General features: G+C 38.3%; 1 protein-coding gene across 1 annotated transcript; it reads left to right on the plus strand.

Moving 5' to 3' along the window:
* Positions 1 to 1,706: 1,706 nt before the first annotated feature.
* Positions 1,707 to 10,480, plus strand: rhbg (Rh family B glycoprotein). The gene is made up of 10 exons (XM_004560110.4): positions 1,707 to 2,059; positions 4,682 to 4,868; positions 5,642 to 5,792; positions 5,937 to 6,084; positions 6,376 to 6,542; positions 7,517 to 7,654; positions 7,951 to 8,084; positions 8,715 to 8,836; positions 9,128 to 9,201; positions 9,767 to 10,480. The coding sequence occupies exons 1-10, from the start codon at positions 1,882 to 1,884 to the stop codon at positions 9,857 to 9,859; spliced, it is 1,392 nt and encodes a 463-aa protein (XP_004560167.2). The 5' UTR covers positions 1,707 to 1,881; the 3' UTR covers positions 9,860 to 10,480.
* Positions 10,481 to 23,854: the final 13,374 nt, after the last annotated feature.

The raw sequence follows: 23,854 nt of genomic DNA on the forward strand, positions 1-23,854 counted from the left end.
TATGTGCATTTATCTCAGCAGTGTTCAAACAGAGACTCGTTAGAGAAGATTTGATTGCCATACAGACCTTTCAGTACAGGTTTAAGGTGCAAAATGAATGTTTTAGGTCATGTATACTTTTTACTAAGTATATTTATGTGTAATTTATTTATATGATACTTATTCTATTTTCTTCTTCTCATGCTTTTTAACCACCCCATACCCAACAATATTATAGTTGGGTATGGCGCAATTCCTGAGTCGGAGCTAATACTAGGTGTTGTGCTTTGTATAATTGTTCGTGATGTAAGGATTTTCTGTGTATAGGATTGTGTAATTTGGTTGCAGTGCTAGCAACAGTTGCAGTGGGGAGGTGTTGAGTTCCTGTGGGATCCCATTTATTTATAGTGGATTTGTAATTAAATCAGGGCAATTGGTGTTAATACTTTGTGCAAATAAGTTTTTTTTTTCTTTTAATGGTCTAGTGTGTGAATGTGTGTGTGAATGGGTGAATGACTGAATGTAGTGTAAAGCGCTTTGGAGTCCTTAAGGACTAGAAAAGCGCTATACAAATGCAGGCCATTTACCATTTACAAATCTTTTAAATGATAAAACCCTATATGTATTTGCTGATTCTGGCTTCTTGGCCTGTTCCTTCTGAACTCATCCTGTGTGATTTTAATTGACAGTTGTATGAGTAGTAGGCCGTGGTGGCTACAGTTTTTTTGATCACTGAGAGAACAGAAGATCCGCTGTGCATCCTCAAAGACAGGATGACTGTTTTTTTATTAATTCTTTATTTATCCAGGTAAAAATCTCATTGAGATTAAAAATCTCATTTACAAGAGAGACCTGGCATCATAGCAACAAAAGTCACATACCACATAGGTATATAACATTTAAAACAAATACAATATCCCATACAAACATGTGTAAAATATACAATAACAGATCAAATTAAGAGCACATTAAAAACAATCACACTGAGTAAAAGAGCTGTGCTTTAAGTTTTGTTAAGTCTGGACTTTTTGTCACCTCTTATTTGTTGTTTTTTGTTTTTATTTACCCATCTGTAAACATATGAGTCAGCCCTAAGTGGCTAATCCAGGAACTCCAGTGGCTTAATTTTTTTAATGCTAATTGGGGTGCTTCACAACCAAACGGTATATTTTTTCAGTAACCACAGCAAAGTAGTTTTTGTGGGCAAACCTATCCAAACAGAGTGAGTGTGTGAGTGAATTGTCTCAGGAACTTTCAGGAACTTGTTCATGCATTATCTCTGCTTTTAGCATGAAACACAAATACAGAACAGAAACTGTCTCAAACTGTATGCTGTATGAATGAAGGAGTGGCTGCTGCCAAATTGCAATAATATATGATGGCAAGTGCACACAGAAAATAAAAATGACACTTAAATCTCATGCTGCTGGCTAAAATGTGGTAATCCAGCAGCCATAAACTAGTGGTTTAACTAAGTGTTAAGCTACTAGTTTAAACTAGCTTAAACTTATTAGCCATAAATTAGTGTCTAAAACACTAGAAACACAAATTACCAAGCTGTATCTATCAAAAGTACTGGATTATTACTTATTATAAACGTATTTGCTGAACTCCAGCACTTCAAACCACCTTAAAAAGTAAAGTAGAAGGGGGCGGGAATAATATTAATTATGCCATTTTAGGTCCAGTAGGTGTGTCCCAAGAGATGAAAAACACATCAGCGCTTGTGTTTGTCTGTGAGCTAGTTCTTCCACTCTCACACAAAACATCCTCTTGTCTCTGCAGGACGCCCCTGAGTGTGAGAGAGACAGTGTGTCCAACGCTCTGTGCTAGAGCTGTAATTAATTTCATGAAGAACAAGCCTCATTAAATTTCTCGTCTTCATCTCACCGGAAAGAAAACATGACAGACACAAATACCAACATGCGGCTGAAACTGCCGATCACCTGCTTCATCCTGGAGATCATCCTCATCATCCTCTTTGGGGTGCTGGTGGAGTATGACAAAGAGACAGATGCAAAGAAGTGGCACCATTCGAACCACAGTGAATATGACAACGATTTCTACTACCGCTACCCAAGTGAGTGTTTTGTAGATATGGAAAGGAAAATTTGTGCATTGCTCCTACTTAATATAACGTTATTTTTGCACATAGCATATTACAGATTAGTGTAAACCAAAAAACGAAATAATACTGTAGTAATAGTAAGCTTGCCTCTGCCTTGTTCTTAAGCCTATCGGCAATTTATTTAAGAGTTTCAAAGGCCGATATATGTTAAAGTGGTTCTCTTTGTTACCTGCTGTTTTGAGACATGGCCTCACTGTGCACTTATTTTAGGACTGTTGCGTAATTCATCATTGCATGCAACTGTTTTTTCAACAAAACACAAATGTTCTCATCTGCATTAAAGGGGAAAAATCTGCTGAATTGCATTTCACCAGCTCTCTTTTCCCTAATTGGAAGAGTCCTATTCATTATGAGTGAACATTTCATGGAAATGTCTTCCAGTCCACTGCTGTCGCATGCAGGCAAAAACATTGTCCTCGCTATTTGTTAACTTTGTGATTTACGTTTCCCAGTAGTGGCAAAAACAACAACAACAAAAAACCTTTATAGGGGCACTCATTGGATACATAAAAGTATAGATTTGTGGTCAGTTTTAAGTAGTAACTTAAAATGATTGTATTTCCACTCTTATTGCATTTAATTTTATTTATATTTAATCAACATGAAGCCATAATAAAATACACATTTTGCTTATCACAAGAGGACAATATATAGGACTTCCAGGAAGGAATTATATTTTAAGCCGAACCTAAAATGAAATGTTGTAGACTTAATAATGGAAAATAGGCGTTTTGTTTCTTTCATTTACATTGGTAAACTTAACACTGAAGTTCTTAGAAGTCAGGGAGCACAAAGTTCTAGCTTAGCAGTTGGGCATATTCGTTAAGATGGAGCTTTGTGTTAGGCTGGGCGTGTGTTAACAAATCAGACAGCATTCTGCAAAGAGAATCTGGGGAGATGAATTCCCTCTCCTTTACAAGCCACCTCCCACCTGCAGGCAGCTAACTTGGGTGTTGATCCTGCCCTGGCCTATTAGTAAGTCACCTTTCAGAACCTACTGCAGCAGAATTAGGTTACATGTGACGTCAAAACTGAATTACAGGAACTAATAAAGCCACAAGGTCAGCAATATTTTTTTACGTAGTTATTACATGACCCTCTAATTTTGCACTGGACGATACACCTTTATTAGTCCCACACGTGGGAAATGTGTTTGGTGAGCTAAACTAATAACTTGACTGTTGTCAGTTGGTTAGCATAGCCACTGCATTTTGACACATCAATCAATGTGAAATGTCGCAGGACAAAATGAAACATTACAAACTGTACTTTTAACAAAGCTTTGACCAAATAACAACTATTTTCTTCAGCTCTGCCTCAAACAGTACAGGATTAATAGATTAAAATTCATAAAATAAGAAAAATAAGCAGAGACAAAAGGTTCATATTGGTGTATTGAAGTCTGACACCCTCAATATCCTGGGAGATGAAAGAAAACTTCACCTGTGTGTATGGAAAACCTACATGGTTTACCCTTATTTCATTCTTAGGAAAAAAAAATGTACAGTAAACATAGAAGTTTACACTGTACAAAGCCTGTGTTTTACTGGACTGTCCTCCAGAAAGACAAACACACAGGTCACAACTTATAGTTAAAATGAAGACCTAATGTGGACTTTCTCTGAAATATGCTCTTATGAAAACCAGTGACATATAAGTTTCACTGGAAAAACACTTGCATGGGTAGGTTTGTAAAAAAAACAGAAATGATCTAACCGAGGAACTATAGTTGAGAACTGTGCTATTGAACAAACTCTTGTGCAATAGTTTACCTGAACTATTTCTTTTTTTTAAACCAAAGTAGAAATAAATAAATGAGTGACAATATTAGCGTTTTGAATTCAATGCAATGTGGAAACATACAAATAAGCTGGGTTATATAGTTATTACTAAAGGTTAAGCAGAAGCCAAATAATAGAATCTAACTCAACCCAGTGAAGCGTATTATTGCTTTTACTGTATGGCGTCAACTAGGAACTACTGAGAACTGCATCTGGGCCAAAACAGCAATGAAGACAACACCTCTGCATGGTCCTGCCAGTTAACCATTACCATAGTGACAGCAGGCAAAGCACAGTGCAATTTTGTGTTTGGGAATATCAGACAAATATATAAACATACATGGAAACACCCGGGTGCAAGTTTAGACAGTTCAGTTTCATATGCTCTCTTGTCGCAAAAGCTAGTTTTTCACACAATACAAGTGATAAAGTGATGATCCAAGAATCAGTAGGATGTTTCACAGCTTAACCTGTTGTTCCAGTTAACCAAAGCTTATGTAAGTAGCCATTCAGTTTGTGTTTTTTTCTAGACTACAAAGCCCTCGAGTCATAGTGTCGCTGGCAATGATTGAGTGAGTTTGTTGAGAGTAGCTATTGAGGAAAACATTCCAGACCAATCCAAGCGAGTGATATCCTCCCTGAAGTGCTGTTGGAATTCCTCTGACCAACAAAAAATTAATTGTAGTTTGATTTAAAAAAAACATGAGGGGAAAATGTTTTAAATGCCATAGGTACTTCGTTATTTCACCACTTGGTTTCTCATTTTTTAACTCTTTTCATCCACACTTTCCAGGTTTCCAGGATGTACACGTAATGATCTTCATTGGTTTCGGTTTCCTCATGACTTTCCTCCAGCGTTATGGCTTCAGCAGTGTTGGTTTCAATTTCCTGATTGCAGCTTTAGCCTTACAGTGGGCCACACTTATGCAGGGTTTCTTCCATGGTATGCAAGGAGGCAAAATCCACGTTGGAGTGGAGAGGTATGTGGATAACCATGCATATATGAATGTGCACCCAAACACATACAGAATATGCAAAATACATAGGATAAGGATAGAATTTTTTCTTGACGCTTAATCCTCTTAGTTACAATCATAAACACGAGTGCAAACAATTTAACCCGTGCAAATTCCAACACATGTACAAACAAATCAGTTTCATTTGTTATTCTAGAGCTAGTCTTGATTTCTGCCTGTGAGACTGGCACATTGTGTACTATAAAATAATGGCAATAAAGGTCTTATTTTAGCCTTTTCTTATGACAAGGGGGACAGAATATTCTTTGTCAAAACTATAGGAGTGGCTAACTACTTTTGCAGTGTTAATGCCTCATGGTTAAGCAATTCCTAGAAATATTGTTCACCTTCACTGTGTGACCAATTGCATATCCTGCATTTAAAGCAGCCTGAATACATCTTTGGTTACCTGGATGTAGTAAACTGTCAATACTCTTATCACTTGATGAATGCAAAAAACCCCAAAACAAAACAAAAAATTGGTATTCACTCTAGGTAGCAAGAGTAGTTTTGAGTATGAACATACTGAAAAGGTTTTCTAAATGCTGAGAAAAACTGGAATGCTACAAAATATGTCACATCATGCAAATTACAAAATAAATCTGTGGATTAGAAGAGATGCATTGTATTTTGTTATGTTGTCTTTGTGCTGTGAAGTTTATGTTTCTGAAATTCATTTTTTGAATGAATTCAATTGTTTTTTTGAGTTTTTTTTTTTACATTTTTGTTTCTTTCAGTATGATCAACGCTGATTTCTGCACCGGCTCTGTGCTGATCTCATTTGGAGCTGTTCTGGGTAAAACAAGTCCTGTCCAGTTGCTTGTTATGGCTGTGTTTGAGGTCACACTGTTTGCAGTCAATGAGTTCATCCTGCTGAGCCTTCTTGGAGTAAGTTACTGTATAAAGATATTCATATTATGAAAACATTAACTACATAATTAAAGACTGGGACTGAAGACTTTGGCCTAAAATGCACAATGCATATCTGAATTGTCACCTATTTTCATCATTATTACTCCTGGCCTGTTCCAGACCAGAGATGCTGGTGGCTCGATGACCATTCACACATTTGGAGCCTACTTTGGCCTGATGGTGGCTCGAGTCCTGTACCGACCCGAGCTGGACAAGAGCAAACACAAGAACAGCTCAGTCTACCACTCTGATATGTTTGCTATGATCGGTAAACACCTGCAACTACTTCTGTGAAATACAAATACTAAATGTTCCTTATTATATGTATAGTTGTCTAATTTAATAGTAACTCTTTGGTCACTTGTGCTGCCAGGTGCTTGCCAGGCGCTATTATCATGAACTGTCTGTAATCACCCAAATAACAACACATAGAAACACTCTATAGTATTTGAAACAGGAACAGTTATATTTTGAGTAGTTTCAAAGTGTATATTTAAATCAAAACTACTGTATTGATGAAATATTAAAATGTTGTCTTTTCTATACTGGTTGTAAATAGGTACTCTCTACCTGTGGATGTTCTGGCCCAGCTTCAACTCTGCCATCACAGCTCACGGAGACGATCAGCATCGTACAGCATTGAACACCTACTACTCCCTGGCAGCCTGCACTCTGTCTACTTATGCCATGTCTGCCCTCACAGCTCATGATGGCAAACTGGACATGGTGAGGATACAAAATTATAATTTATGACTTGAATTGTAGCTTCAAAAAGCAATTCACCTTAACTCTTTACCACTTGAAAGCCTAATAGGAGTTTCCCTTGAAGCTTATTTCTAAACTGTCATATTTCAGGCCTCCTTTTGGAACAAAGATGTGGAACTGAGATTGCATTAGAAGTTAGCCTGGGTGGTCTCTGCCTATGCAGCTACCCTTAGTAAAACACAGAAAGCAGTCTAGTGGACATCAATCCACATTTTTATTGATCCATACTAAGGTGTGAAACTTATTATAATGGTTTAGGGGAGGTTGTCAAATGTCTTCTTTATGGGGTAAAGGTTTAAGAATAAAAAATATAATTAAAAATATTCTTAACATCTGTAGAGGTCAGAAGAAGTGCACAATCAGTATTAACACGGTGAAGGGAGGGTGTGGTCAAGACAAAGTAATGAAAGAACTAGGTCTTTCCCTCCTGTCAGCAATGTCAAAGTCAGCTGATCCGGGTCACGACAGAGTCACTTGTGATAAAAACTGACAAACGTGTCAGCTGACGGTACACTCCCTCCTCAAAGATGACACTGTCAGTTAGTCACATGTGCTTGTTGTCAAGCCCATCTGTTAACAGTAAGAAGTCAAGGCGAGACATTCCCGTGCTGATTTGAATCAAACCAAAGAGGGAAATATAAACAGCTCGTGAAATTGACAAAGGGGACAGACATGCCACACAACCTGCTGACAGTAAAGACAAACCAATCACTGGAAGGAATCAGCTTGTCTGTAATATCGTCCACCTATTTACTAGCACGTGGTGCAAAACCAGTATGCTAGAGAAAGATGAATTATCTTACAGTTCTTGGTGCTCACGTCTGATGGTCTCATCTGTTCATTTATTATTTTGTAGGTCTCTTCTACAGATATTAAAATCTTTACATTCTGCATTATGTGATGCATTATTAAAAGTCCTTCTGTCACTATTTTAGGTCCACATTCAAAACGCTGCACTGGCCGGTGGAGTGGCAGCAGGAACAGCTGGAGAAATGATGCTGACTCCTTTTGGCTCCATGATTGTTGGTTTCTTGGCTGGTATCATCTCTGTTCTGGGCTACAAGTACCTCTCAGTAAGGATGATTCAGTTTTCATGTTTAATAAATCAGACAAGGAACTGTGATGTACTTGTGGAAGGGAAAGAAACAAAAACTGGTTGCTAAAACACACAATTTTGGTGAATTTTTCAAAAATATGTATGTGCTAATTTATGTTTTCAGGTTATTAAAAAAGTGGGTTAAAAAACACTAAAATGAATTCATTTTTACTGAAAATATTATTAACTTGAATGGGTTTCATCCACAAAACAGTTTCATCCACAAAACAAACACTGCCACATAATCCTCTCATTTTGTTTTCTCTCCATCAGCCCATCCTGGAGAGCAAGCTGAAGATCCAAGACACCTGTGGGGTTCACAACCTACATGGTATGCCCGGTGTTATGGGCGCTATTGTGGGAGCGGTCACTGCTTCTCTGGCTACCAAGGAGATTTATGGCGACGGGTAAAAATTTCTTTTTGTATTTGTTTGAAAAAAAGAAAAAGGTGTAAGGTCAAATATTATGTTGACCTTTCCCCCCGCAAAGAATATTGCAATAAAAGATAAGGGAGAACATAAATAACAATACAGAATGTTGATTTAAAGGAACACAGCAACATCTAATTTTTTACTTCTACTAGTATAGAGAAAAAAGGAGCACTACCAATAAACATCTTGAAGCGATCTGAGTTGAGAGCATATGGCAAAGAACACGAGTGAAAATAGAATTTGAAACATAATTTTGTAAGAACAAATACAAAACAAATATGTACTTTAGCATATGTTGTTAAGTTATGAACTGTCAAGACCAGGATATAAAAGAACATTAAAAATATTTGATTTAAAATGTTATATATATATAAAATGTAATCATATATACATATTAATCATTCTTTTGATGATTTACAAATCAGAAATCATCATGCAGAAAACTGAAGGCTTTCTTCAACCTGCTCCTTTCATTGTTGGGGATTGCAATGGGGTGGAAATATTTTGGATGTGGAGGTGTGCGATTTTTAGAGTGAAAAATCCATCCAGCCATTCTATAAATTAAATGTGAACTTACTTGATATTTTTCCTCTGTGCCAATTTTAGTTTGAAAGACGTGTTCCCTATGGTGGCACCTGATGGGAGAAGCGCATCTTCCCAAGGCGGGATTCAGGCCATCTCCCTTGCTGTCACTTTAGGCATGGCCCTGGTGGGAGGGCTTCTTGTTGGTAGGTTCACATCCCTCCTTTAGTTTTTTTTTTTTTTTAATACTCCTTTGATTGAATATCAGGTACTTTTAAAGTACCTGATACAAAACATAAAATACAATCTACTGGACTTTTGTGACCTGTGAGGTACCAGATCAGTAAAAAACAAAAAATGTTATGTAAACGATATCTCAAGATTTATAATTTAATAGTCAGCAGAAACCCAAAACCTTGCTTTCAACTTATATCTTAATAACTTCTTAAAAATCTTAATTAAGAAAAAAAGATTAATACAGATAATCTTTTGTTTAGGTTTCATTATGAAGTTGCCCATCTATGGAGCTCCTTCTGACGCCTCGTGTTTTGAGGACAGCATCTACTGGGAAGTAAGTTCAAAGAAGCATTTAGAAACTTCTAAACTCTGTATCTGTCCACAGCCAAAGAAACACTGCAACTATACTACAGGCTACGTGGAGTTTAAGATTCAGACTTCCCTGCTGCAAACAGAGCAGTACCTAATTTTGCCACAAGATGGGAGTGTTTCACCAACAGTCAGATGTCAAAGACGGTTATATGTTCATAGCTAGTAAAGCTGTTGAATCACCAGGTGGAGCAAATTCACCACTACAATTTATGATCAGCCTGGTTTATTACACAGAATCTGATTACTTTGGGCTGACGTCATTTAGATTTGTGTTGCCCTTGGTGCTTTTGAGTTTGTGTTTATGAATATTTGAATGACAACACGTTTAAAAGAAATACATTTGTTCCATTTTTGCGATCCATCTGACATTTAGATACCAGTAGAACCAGTAGACAATTAATACCATTAAACCAAGAAGCAGCTACTAATGAGTGCCTTGAATCGTGACATAGCGGAAAATGGAAGGATGTTTGAGACCAGTTGATATCGTAAGTCTGGAAACTCAATAATCTCCTGCTATCTGTCAGGTACCAGGGGACGAGGAAGGTCATGAGGGCCAGTTGACCACTGTGAAGACAGAAGAGTTCGCAAAGCCAGAGGAGACTGAGAAGCTCAACTAGACACAAAAAGACACAGAAAGACAGAACCAGGCACACACACTGTGAGATTATAGCAACCTAGACCCTTCTAAGAAAATATATAAAGCTACCTATGTTGTACTAATGTTAATGTAAATTTGTCAAAATGTGCTGTTTTAGAAGGCTTTACATTTTTATTCACATCTTTGCTTTTCAAAAAATCCCCAAAAAACTAAAACTAAAAAGAACACAAGTGTCCATTTAATATGTTCTAGACAGTTTCAACCACTAGATGTCGATCTAGAGCTCCATCACTGTGTGCTACTGGCCTGCGGAAAGGCTGCATTTCCAAATGAGGTGTCCATTTGATGAAAGGTGCTTTGTAATCGTTTCCTAAAGCAAAGTATTGTTACAAAATACAAGTTTTACAGACAATCCAAACCAAAGACAGACATCTAATAAAAAATACCTTCAGAACATTACATATTACCACTATTATTCTTCAACAATATGTTGTTTTTTATAGTTATGTACATCTATTTGGTTAGTATGACACACATTTTAACATTTACGAGACTGACCTAAGGAAGGTTACATCTGAAGTTAAATAATTTTGAAAGGCAATATCGTAATATTTTTGGCAAAATAAATATTTCAAATGTGCATTGTGTCTCATTTAATATTTATGACTACGTGGGTGCACTTTTTTGTTAATGGGGTCAAAAACAATAGGAATAAAAACAAATTGCATTCAGTTATTGATCATCATAATCAAAAAATGGCCATCAGAATGAAACATAGAAAGGTCTGGCTCTCTTTAGCCTCTTATAAGATTTAGTAATTTTATAGAATATGGTAGGAAGGCAAGGAGCTATGTAATCAAGTCTCTGCTTATTATGATGAAGGCCAGTCATCATTAGTTCTTTTGTCTTGAAGGCTTAATGACTGCATAGCAATAATGACAGGATGGGTTAATGCTTTCAATTCATATGGGATTTGTCTCTCACAAGTAATTTACACAGTTTCTGTTTCAAGGATGAAACAACCAAAGAAAGCAGGTGTCCTCACAAGACATGGTCACCTCTGTATGAGAGGTGCTTAATGCCACTAAAGAAGTACAGAAACGCTATCAAAAACAAAGCATGTGTGCACACTTTGTTTTATTGTTGGCAGCAACAAAGACTTGACAGGATTTGCATCGTGATGAAGAACTTTTAAAAAAGGACACATACTGTAATAACTTATTCCCTTGCATCAGCCCCCAGTCAGTAGAATCAGTTATCAATTGGTATCCAGTTTTGTCCATTGAGATGACTGTCCATAAATATAATTATGGTATATCATGTAAAAAACAGAGTTCTTCTTATTTGTATGGTTTTTAATCAGTTTTTAAATATTGCCTTGTGACTATCAAACTTTGTCTACAGTGCCTAAGATATACTTGTACACATCTTTGTTTCTTTTTCTAGAATGCAATGAGGAACCCTTGTACCTAATGCAGCGTGTCTTTTCACAATGCACATATACAAAAATAGCAACCTTATATTTTCTTTGCAGGACTGATTGATGGTAACCACACACAGGTTTATTACAAATAATGGAAAGAAGAATACAAACAGAAGCTACAATGGGGTTTTTTTCTGCCTTCATTTTATGCATCAATACATTTAAGAGATGCTAGTATGGATGTTCCAGCAGTATGGTTTATATCTAGAAACATAACCACTTTACCTGATTTTATTCCAACAAGTTAGAACATTACAAGTAAAACAGAACAACATGCTTTATGTCATGCTTTAGACAAGAAGTGACATAGGTAACTGACCACCTCCAGTCCAATGTTTGACCACATCCCAACTTCCTCCTTTGCTCCAATCATAATAACTATGTCCACTATAGTGGAACTTTTATTTTTTTGGATCATATTGTTACATATTATATACTATTTCACAAAAAATATTTAATTCTTTTTTAATATATGTATTTTATTTTATTGTATTCTTCAAACCGATAACTTTGCCAAGAACACTTTTTGCTTGTTTAAACAAGCAAAATTCAATCTATAATTTTTTTTTTCTGATCAGTCACATCAAATTTCAGTCTGGATTATATACATGCATATAGTCCATGTCCCTGTTGTTTTCCTGCCACTGTATTGCATTAATCACCCTTCATATAAGAGGCCCCTTACAGGCTGCAGGGGCCTTGTTTTACCCCCCACCCAGTTTGGTGATGGTTTCCTTGGCGTGAACAGGCACCACAGCCTTTTCCCAAGAACTAGAAGACAGGTGGACAGCTGTTTACTGAATAGGCGCTTATAGTGAAGAGCTTAATTGAGCTTCATAGGGCTAATTAAAATGCAAGGAAAAATAATCATGATTATGGTAATTATTCTATTGTCTAATATGTCTTCTGGTGATGTGCTTCTTTGGCATCATACCTGCAATATGTTGAAGACAATGACAAAAAAAAAAAAAAAGTAAAGATCCTTTGAGGTTGTCAAGCTTGTACAAAAGCTATCATTATAATAGAAAAAAAAATGGTGATACTAAATCTCTACTGCCCAAAGTAGATCCTTTAGGGAGCTGGTATATAAATAAATATATAATAAATCTAAATAAAGCCTGGACAGGAAAGGCCATATTTTCTCCTTTTTTGGGACATTTTAGGTCTTTGTCTTCATTCATTTTTATAATTATTATGATGATGGAATTTTTTTGGTAAAATTGTTAAAATATATTAACTTTTTCTGATATAGCAGTAAAATATAATTTTAAAAACACATGATTTTTCACTTTTCAGTATAACATCTCATCCAAATTTCTACAAATAATATGCTCTTGACCTTATAACTGTACTTCTCTACATGTGGTCACTGGGCAAGACACAGCATGGGAATGATGCTGATCAGTCCCCCCAGGCAACACGGGTCATCCTAAGCAGCTGTAGCCTCCTGTGGCCCTGCCTCCGGCTCGTATGTGATTGTTATCCTTAACACTGCTCTGGAGGTGAACATAATGGATTAATAGGCTCCCTCAGGATCTCCTGGTCCCCTGTGGGAGCCCTTAGTCTGCTTGCAGTCCTGTGGAGGCCATAATGGGGTAAGGCTTACACTGCTATATTGATCTGACACACTGACAGGATATCAGACCCTGATAAGATTTATAAGAAAATACATCATTTATGAAGGGATAGCATGAAATGTACCTCAAACCACAAATTATTAATTCATGAAATTCAAAATGTTTTTCGCAAACAAGGCCATCAGAGTTTGATAATTTTATAATGTGGTATTTGGAATACATCCAGAAGTATAGAGCAATAAAAGTGTAAAATCCAGTGTAGTTAAATGTAAATTTAAAAAATAAAATAAATACAAAAATTGTACAAAAATTCAGGTTCAGGTTAGCAGGTCAGTTTATAGCAGAAAAACAAGGGATAGTTTAGGGTTATCTGATCCAGGTCTAACTATAAGGTTGTTTGTTTTTGTTTTTTTTTAAAAGTAAAGTTTTGAGTTTAATCTGAAAATTATAACGAATATCTGTCTCTTTAATCCAAACTGGGAGCTGGCGTCACAGGAAATGGCCTAATAGCTGTTGGCTTTACCTCCCATTCTTTAATTACAAATTCTCTGAATCATTGGGACAAGCAAGTTAAGCAGTACTTGCCTTGCTAAATCTAACAACAGACATAAATTAACATACCAAAGTAAATTGATTTCTCTCTCCTCTTATCTCGGACAGGGCTACAATAAAGTTCATCCTTTAAAATACTGCCATCATGTGGCCACAGTCAGCTATTGTCACTGGAAACTGCACGTGTTTCACGCTCATAGGAACTATCGCTCTCTCTGTCGTATGGGCGTGTCGGTCTCCTGTTAACAGTGATTAGAGCTGGGCAAGCTGCTTGGCAGGTAGCATTTTTCTGGTTGATTGTAGATGCATGTTGTGGATAAACCTCCTGTCTTTGACTGTAAATTGATAGGAGACAAGTGAGCAAGGCAAACTGCCTCTGGCTCAGCTTTCACTGCTCTGAGATCAGTTATCTGCACTTTGCGTGGAAACACAGCTAGCATTAGCAAATAAATGAGCTTCATTGACATCATCGTAACAGATGAGTGTCGTTTTGCTAGCCACCTTGGCCAGTAATGATGATGATGAAGAGAAGCATGTATGGGAGAAGTGTATATCTCTGTCAGGCTTTTTAGGGAACTTTTAGAACAACCTTATAATAATGAATTGCAATACTTTAGCCTAGCAGTAATGAATGCATGAACTAGTTCTTTAGCATAACTCTGACACACAATGTTTCTAATTTTAGCGATACCTACATTTGTTTGTAAACACTGGAGGACATATCTTGAACAAAAATGATTCCAGGATTTCTCAGCGTTGCTGGAAGCCAAAGTAATTTTATGCAGAGTAAGTACCTGGTTAGACATCATGTTTGTAATATATTTATGGCCAAGAACAGGAAGCTCAGTTTTGTCAGAAAATAGTGGGACATCCAGGGCTTTTTGTCTTTAAGACACCCTTCAATTAAATTAATTGATTTTTGTCATCTGGGTTCATAGCTAGACATTGCTGGACATCATCAGCAAACAATGAAAGTGTATGCATTGTTTCCTAATGATACTGTCTAAGGAAGCATGTATAATGTAAAAACTATTGGTCCCAGTACAGAAACCTGTGGAACTCTGCAACTGTGAATGATGGATATAATTCAAACCACTGTTGTGCATTTACTTTGATAACAATAGTGTATTTTAGTCTATGTATTAAAATCAACAATATTGAGCACTACTGCATTGAGGCCTAACACGACAAGCACAGAGATGAGTCTCTTCATAACCCGCAGTGCTTTCTTTGTTCCATGATGAATTCTGAATCCTGAGTGAAAAAGTAAAATCTAAAAGTGCAAAACTTCATGCACTTTGGTTACCTAACTTCTTAATTTACAGTGATAATCTTTTGATTGCATGATTATTCCATCTGCTTATGGCCTTTGCTGAGACCCTCAAAAGCAAACGTCTTGCTGCGATTTGCACTCACAAGTACAAATATAAACACTTTGTAGGTACATTTAGAAGTGTACACTCATCAATGTTAATTAAACACACACTTATAATTTTGAAGTCATCCCAAAAGCCATATCAGCTCTCCAATCAGCACTTGTCAGCTGTGTGTATAATCACCACACCACAGAAAACATTTTTGCTTGAGCGTTACAACTTAAAATCTTCGCAGGGGAAAACAAACCATAGGATGTAATGCAAAAACTAAACTTAAATGCACATTTGAGATTTATGTCTGTGATTGTGGTTTAGGTTCAGAAACAAAGCTGTTGTTGTAGCCTCCTTGTCACCATTCTGGAAAGAGCAGAGCCCCAGTAAGAGGTTATGACTGATGCCAGCTAAGCAGGGTGATGATGGAGCAGCAGTGTCGGTGGTGGGGTGTTGACTAAATGCAGGAAGTAGTTCAGTTTGAGTGGGTTTTAGCCTCTTGACTGAGGGGAAATTGCCTTCAGTGTGCTTCACAAGTACATGGGAGTGCTTCACTTGAATTTCCTCCCTGAAAAATGGCTAGCTGTATGAATGCCAAATCAACAAAAGTAGAGGCAGTGTTAATTTCGGGCCCCTCAAATATGGGCCTCTTTTATAGCTTGCCTGTGGTCGACAAATCCTGCGTGTGAAAGCAGAGTGCAACCCGTCACACCTGGACCTCCCGTCAAGTCCAGCATGAGCAAATACTGATTTGAAGATATTCTCTCTTGAACAAAATTCAAGATTTGTTGAACTCATAATGGCCCAAATTACATACAAACATGGGTTAGAAATTCACCATGAATTTGTAGGGCACATGTAGCTATCTATCTCACCCTATCCCCGGGCATTTTGGAAATTAAGGGAAGTGTGTTTTAAAATTTTCTCAACCAAGATAAATATTTTAGCCATCATTAGCTTCAAAGACCTGATATATATGTTATAATCACTGTGTCACTTGCAACTTAATAGCAACTGATTCAAAAATAGAGGTGTTGCAAATTGTTAGGGATGCATTATTTAGCACTGTTTTAATACTATTATCCTCTTGGTTTTTACGATTAAATTAACTGTATCAATTCAACACCATTTTATAGATATTAGAGTTGAGAGTGTTGCTAACTATTTAAAATGCAATTAAAGTAGGCATTTAAGTCATTTTAAAGCAAGCTTAGATGAAAAAAAGAAAAAAATGTTATCAAACATAAAAAGTGGTTGAAACCAAAGTTTCTTGTTGTTTTAAAACTAAGACCCAAGTGCTGGAATTACCCCCTCCCCCTCCCCCATCAACACCAAAATGCATCCAAGTCTTATCTCAAATCCACAGAAACAGCAAGTCAATTTCTGCTACTGCTACTAAACAGCTTTCTTATGACCTCATTCCACAAGTCTCTATTACTTCATTTCTTTGAGGTCAGTATATCATTGATGTGCCACTCTATAACTCATACTTCTCTTTATCCTTCCTCAGGCTGCGTACTGGGCCTTTAATTCTCCCTTAGATAACTAAGTAAACTGAAACGTAAGACCTTTAGATAGAACAAAAAAGGCTTTTGCAATTAGGAAGATCTAAAGAATAACATTCATCCACTGGTTGAATGACCATTCTGACAGAGAAGGATCACATTTAGGGCAGAATGGGGCAGCCTCTAATCCCAGAGTTCCTGCGAGGTCCCCTGGCTTAGCACCCTGTGCACTAACAAGGCCTCCCACTGGACCCATTACAAGAGGAAAAACCAACAAAGGCAGTTATTACACACTCCTTATGAAAGACACCAGGGGTGAAGGGGGGGGGCAAGCTGGACACCACTGGAACAAAAGCGGACTGACCAACCCCAGCACCACAAACCTCCAACCCCCTCATGAGCCCTCTGCTCCAGATCAGCCACTTCCACCGCACGCATCCCACTGTGCTGCATTGTGGACATACGTGACACAAGGGGGTCGGCAGAGGTCGGAGAGGTTGGGGGCTTTGTGGCCTTTTAATTGAGTGAGCCACTGAGGGAGCATGTGGCTCAGCATGTCCAGACCAGGGGCTGAGAGCAGCTATGAAGTCACGCTAGTTTAGCTGGCAGAGCAGGAAAAGCTCAGAGAGAGAGAGAGATGACAGTATGAATGAACAGCAGAACCCATCACGTCTCTGGTTTTGTCTGCTTTTACAGTATTGAGCTTAATGTTAATTTGGGCCCTTATGAATCCAGATATAAAAGAAACTCTTGTATTTATTTATTTTTACCTGCCCTTTCTAAATGAAATTCCTTTGTAAAGACGTTCTTGTTGAGACCTTATCAATAACATCACCTTGTTGGATAATAAACATTTTATTGTGCCTGACTTTTAACAACAAAGTAAAAAGCTAATATAAGTAAATAATGCTGACCTCAGGTCTCGGTCTAAAGTTATCATGACGCTCAGTATTCAGCATTTAATCCTCAAACTTGGCCACATGTTAATAAAAACTACTGAATACCTGAATTTAAAGAGCTTGAGACAGTTGGAAGAACAGCAGTCATCTGAATACTGCGCACAGGATATACACAGTAGATGACTGGGAAAAAGTTCAATTAAGCAATAAAACATATATATATATATATATATATATATACATACATATATAGCGTACAACAATATTGTTTCTATGTCCATAGGGAACGTTTTGTATTTGGTTTCAGAAAAAATGTTGTCTTATTGGAATGTTTAGTTCTTTAAGTTCTTACTGATAAGGGTGTGCCTGAAATATTAATCATCTATATGCTTAACCAAAAAGGAAATACTACGATACATAATCTACCAACTAAACATGCTGGTTCATGAGAATTGAAGAAGACATCAAGACAACCGCTTTACAGGAAGCCATACATGAATCAGAAGAATCAGGACAATGTCAGAGACTTTTGCCAAACCACACATATTCCCAGCTAGATTCTGGGGGTTTAAATTTAAAATTTTCCAAGCTGAATCTTGCTCCTGGTCATACTATTCACTGTTTAATTGTTTACACAGCAGACTCGATTTATTCAATACTACTGCATATATCTTATTGTATGCCTCATATTAGAGACCCCTGAGCTCAATTTCACTAAATCCTAGAGCTACAAAAGAATAAAGACAAGACAAGGTCTTTTTAGAGGTGGAAACGTGTTCTGTGTGTCATTTTCCAGGATGAAATTCAGTGAATTTGTTTGAAGATCTAAGCAATCAGTCCAGATCTCAGCTGTCTATGAAATCAAATTTTAAATTCAGTAGTTCAGACCATCCTATTTTAAAGTGTTCACTATCTGTGTTGGAAAGGCTCCCTGATGGAATCGAGGAGCCTCTTCTCTTACTCCCCTCACACCGTGCATTACCTCATTCTCATCACCGAAAAGACAAAAAAGGGGAAAAGAAAATAGCCAGAATCTGATACAATCAAAAGAAGGAAAGAATGAAAGACTAAAAGATTTGAGGGGGGGTGCGTTAATTAACGAGTGACTAATCTCAACCAAATTAATAACTGGGTCATGGATGTGAGGAAAAGAGGGATGAAAAGAAAGAGGAGGAAAAAGAAAGTCAGAGAAGAGATGTAACATGATGGGTCTGGGTACGCCGATGGGAATTTTGTCCCTGTCTTTTCCCCATAACCCCTCCTAACCTCTCCCATTCTCCCCAGTGCTCCGATCACAAACCCTCTTTGTGGCTCTCCCAAAAAACCTTTATTGGATGCCTATTTGCATAAAAGCAACAAGCAACAACACTTTTTTCTCTCCTGTGGGAGAGAACAGCAGCAGCTCCTCCCCTAGCAATGGAATTGCAATTCTTCTCATTTTAGTATGCACACACACTCACACACACACACAAGCAGGAGCATACGTGCAGGATGACATGACGACGAATGTGCTTGTTTTATGATTCCCTTGGTGCACATACTGTACTTTTTCATACCGTGTGTACACACACATATACACAAACAAGTGGACAAGTGCTGCTCATGCATTCATAAATGCAGCACGAACACACACTGAAAACCTTCACACAGCTCCCTTTTGAGCGTAATTAAAACAGGAGGTGCTCACACAATACGCTTTTGTCTTAGGGCATGGCAAGGAGAGGCGGGGCGAGGGGCCACTGCATATTAATTAGAAGGCTATGGTGTGAAAGCCAATCAGGCGTGTTAAACAGATGACATACTGGGACAAATATGGCACTACTTTCTTGCTGCTCTCCCACGGTGGCGCATGGATACAGGCAGTGCACACTGCCACTTCCGCCAATGGCATTTTGCCAGTGGTTGGAAATTAGCAGCAGGAGCTGTTGGGATGAATTAGTGGCCTGAACAATACAGTAGGCTGTGTGCTGCACAGCAGGGAGACAAGAGGTGGCTGATGGGGTGAATGTCAAACCAATAGGTGGCGATGTTGAGTCAAAGAAGCTTAAAGCTGCACAAAAGCTCTTTTTTCCCCATGCATAAACCTCAAAATGTGCATTCAAACCTGAGGTGTCATTAAATAAACGTAATCAAAAAGGTGTATTTTAGATTTCTGCTGAAGGCTTTTCACAGCCAACAATGAAGCAAGGAAGGGAGCTCACCTGCAAGGCAATGTACAAGCAAACACAGGTTTGATTTGAACTGAATGAAGCCAATATTACACACTATAACTCTGCATCTCTGTTGAGCGTCTGGGTGCCAGTTTACAGTATTTCCCTGACAACAAAAACCGTTAGCCCAGATTTAGCGTCAGATGTTAAATCCAAACTGGACACATCTGTTTGGTTATCAATAATGGAGCGACTGTTTGGCATGCTGGCAGCTCTCTTCTTTCTCTCCCATTCACAACTCTGTTAAAGGAGAACAATTCAGGTGTTATAAATCACCAAAAGGGGTGTGAGCTAGTGAGAAGCTGACAGGCTGTACAGTGGCAGAGGGAGACCTCCAGCACCCTGCCACTGTTTTTTATCCTTCAAGGCCACCCAGCTTCATTTACATGGACAAGTCCAACCTCCGTTTCTTTGTTTTTGCTGCTCAATTTCCCTTTTCTCCAGGTTTCCTTTCTCTGGTGTTCTGTGTTTGGTTGCGAGGTTTGTACCCCATTTCCCCTTTTTTATTCATTCCTCCTATGCGCCAATTGAATTTGTCTTCTTGGGCTAATCTCTAATGCTCTTTCTCGGCCTTTCTTCTCACTCGGGCCTATCCCCACCTATCCCTTCCTCTTTGCTTTCCCCTTCTTTGCCAACGCAACCCCCTGTCATTTTCACCCTCCCTCTCTCATTCTCACCAGCACTCCCCCTCCCTTCCTCTCTCCCTCGGCTTTACCCATCGCTTTCTGCCATTTCCCTGGTAAGGGGGCACTTTGCTTCTCCTGTCTTTCGATCTCCGCTCTTGGCACTCAGTTCTGAGCGGTGGGCCCAGTGTGTGCGGAGGGGAAGCTGTGTTTGAGCAAACGGGTGCCCACGCCTGCCCCCGGCACCACAAAAGAGGCTTTCTTCGCCCGTCAATGGCTTTCATTAACGCCAGGCCCTCGGCCTCTGGAGGGGATGTCAGGCTTCCCGAGATGGCACACAGAGACGGCCATTAGAGGCAGGAAGCCGGGGGCAGGGGCATCTTGGGAGAGCTGCCAGGGCAGGGGAGGATGGGACAAAGAGGGCATGAGGCAGTGTTTTGTGTTCGAAACTCATTGCTGTGCATATACATACACAAACTCCCAAAAGGACACATTTATTCTCTTGCACGCACAAATTGGGGCTTGCATGTATGTAGCAGGGTTCAGCTACTGCTGGCTTTTTAAGTTTAGTGCCAATATTTTAGGCATTAGCTGTTAGAGGTTTTGTTCTAACAAAGATCTGAATTATTATTTTTTCATTCTGTATTCAGCACAATTTTTTTATTAACACATTTCTTATGGAACTTTTCAAAAAACCGCCTATCTAAATACAACCCCACAGATTCACACATATTAAGAATAAAACACTGATCTTATTCCCTTCTTTTGTTGCCATATAAAATTCAAATAATGAAATTCCAGGGACCAACAACATGTTAATAGCCAGTAATAGTTACTATTTTACTAAAGACCAACATCTTCTACAGAAATCTATATATTGTCATAGAAAAAATCCAAATCATTTTTGTTGCAGTTTTTGTGACATATTTCTCAGAAAGACATTTGTTGGGTTTATCAGCTGTGCGTTAATCAACATTTAGTGATCTACGGAGTGTTTTTGTGCAACGCAGTGCATGTGGGATAGAAAAAGATTTGTGCGTTCTCATGGTAATGAAGGATCATGTCACCCAATGCAACAGTATGGTTCACTGATGTGTTTTTAATGTGCTTTTGGACAACAATGGAGCTCGATGGCACAGAGAAGCAAGATATTTTAGGCTTTGAATACAAATAAAATACTTGTTATTGGCATAGATTCAATTCCTTTCTTTCTTTTCATGAAAGTGGCAGGCGAGTAACAAAAAATAAACCAATGAGAGTAAAAAAGAAAATATCATAAAATAAACGACTGTAAAAACAATTTATTCCTATGCTGGATGTCCAAATTCTTCACTCCATGAAAATCTCACATTTTCCTGTTTTTCTTCTGAGGGTTTTGTTTTGTTTTACTACTCCAGTCATTGCCTTTGTGTGGACACCACCACATCTCTTCTATGTTTAAATAATGATCCACCATAACCTGCTAAAACACCAATATCAATCACTGAAACGCCAGTGAAGATTCACACTTTTGGAGATGTGCATACACATCACAGTAGAAGCCAAAAACAAGGACGATACTTGCTGGCACACATATGCATTGTGTATATTTGTGTGCACCAAAGGTTCACATGTTTACACTCCCACCCACTGACACACACACACATGAACTTGGCAGTCAGTGTGTTTATGTCATGGCTACTTCTGTAAGCATTGCTTTTCAACATGGGAAGAAAAATCAATCTAACTATCCGTTTTTTAATCAATCATTTCAATGAAAGGGTAAAAAAATGGTAAAAAAAAAGAAAAAAAAGAAAAAAAAGTAGCCAGTCATACCAAACCAGTAAGAATATGTGGGAGTAATTTCAACAAACTGGCAAAAGATTTTATGTAAGATAAGAAGGAGAATAGAATAAGAGAAACAAGTGATCCAATAAGACTTTGAATGGAAAAATTTGACGGACGAACACAGAGCATTTTCAGAGAATTTTATGAAGGTAAAACCAAGCTGCCGTTGCAGAATGAGTACCCTCTTCTAGCTTTTTGGGGGAAGGGGGGTGTGGGGGTACTGTAAGAGAGCTATCTAGTTAAAGTGAGATCAGATCAGAAGCATCTGAGACGAAGATGTGAAAAGAGCCAGGTCGGCCTTCTCAAGACCTTCTCAGAAGACACCACGGGATGGCAAAAGGGAGGGTCAGCTCTGCAGGGGTGGGGGCATGCTGTGAGAGCAGGTGGGGTGGTGAAAAAGAGATGGGGGAGCGTGTGCAGATCAGAGCGCTGTATGTGAGCAGAGGATGGTCAGCATCCACTGATCTAATGATGGCCCGACTTCAGAGCAACACTGGCTCCCTTTGCACAACGCCAATTAACTCCAAGGGTGGGGACAGTTGATGGACAAGTCTATTATTAGCTTGTGAGGAGTGCCGCAGTGCATCAAAGAAATCAAAGAAAGAAAAGTCTCGAAGGAAGTGGCAAATGCAAAGTGAATGCGCGTGATATGCTTCATTGGTCCAATTGTGGTCGTGTTGCTTTTCTTCTCCTATTGCACCCCCAACACCACCTCATGTTCTTATGAGCAGAAAATACAGCACAGCTTTGCAAATGGTGTAATTTGTGTCTCTGCAGAGGTGTCCCCTTTCTGCTTCCGTACTCAATTATACGACTCCGGGAAACAAAAAAAGGAAAATGCTCCCTTATATTTAAAGAAACATATCAAAGGTGCGTCAAACTCTTAAATCCTTACAAGAAGAGCTCTGCTTACGGTCCCTCCCCGTTCATCCCACCTATCATTGGCTTCAAGCAGTGGGAGTTCGCTTACTGATTGGACTCCTTTTCAAAAACATTTCTCATGTCCACCAATAAGCCTTTTCAGAGATGAATAGTACACTACAAGACAAGCCAAACAGCATTTATCCCAAACATACAGTCACATTTCTAATCGCCCCCTCTGACAGGGGAAATTTCATGTAATAGTAATATACAAATTAAGTAATAGAAAATGCAGCATGTTGTAAGCGTTACATTTCTTTGTGTAAAACACTTCTAACTACTACAAACAAAATATTGGAAGCTGTTTAAGTGTTCAGAAAAGTAAAAGCTATGCAAACCCCATCTGCTGAGGAAGATAAGTTTGATATGCATTAAGCTTGTTAAGACATTAGAATCAAACCCTGAAGGTGCAGATTCTCGCTCTGATTTTATCCAGATAGAAAATAAAGAAAGGAATCAGTCATGATGACTTTTAACTCGACCATCCCACTGCACAAGCTCCCTTTTTGTGTATATTAAGTGGGCTAATTAACTGGCACTATCAAAGATAGACAAGCTGTGTAAAACTGCATCAACTGCTAAGCAAGGAGAAACTTTGGATATCTCTTTTCTGCTTTGATTTTCTCTATAAATACAGTCTACATATCACATTTGTGTTAGTGCACTGCTCTCCTGTTTGTACTACCTTTGCAGAGCCCTGTCAGAGCAGATCTCACATTTCAGGATGAAGTTTTGCTTCACTACAAAAGCCAATCAGAACATGTGTAACTTCAAAAGAATTAATTAATTCTCATTTTTAATCAAGGCTTAATCTTAATGTCTGCTCGGCACTATATGGCGTTCTGATAGAACATATGCGGGGATTAAATAGCTGAAAATGAAATGCTAATAAGAATGTATTCAAAGAAGAAGAGCAGCTAATGTGGAGATTTATACTAACTGTTGAATAACATGTTTCAGAGATAAATTAGTGCCATAAGTGTGCAGTTGTCAGTTTGGCTCGCAGAAGACATGGATGGTAAAATATTCTTTATGTGACATTTTAACTTT

The sequence above is a fragment of the Maylandia zebra genome, linkage group LG11 (genome assembly GCF_041146795.1).
Source record: "Maylandia zebra isolate NMK-2024a linkage group LG11, Mzebra_GT3a, whole genome shotgun sequence".
Classification (NCBI taxonomy): domain Eukaryota; kingdom Metazoa; phylum Chordata; class Actinopteri; order Cichliformes; family Cichlidae; genus Maylandia; species Maylandia zebra.

Coding starts and splice junctions, on each gene's coding strand:
- rhbg (XM_004560110.4), top strand. CDS start 1,882: ATGACAGACACAAATACCAACATGCGGCTGAAACTGCCGATCACCTGC. Junction 2,060..4,681: donor TTTCTACTACCGCTACCCAA/GTGAGTGTTTTG, acceptor CACACTTTCCAG/GTTTCCAGGATGTACACGTA. Junction 9,202..9,766: donor AGGACAGCATCTACTGGGAA/GTAAGTTCAAAG, acceptor GCTATCTGTCAG/GTACCAGGGGACGAGGAAGG.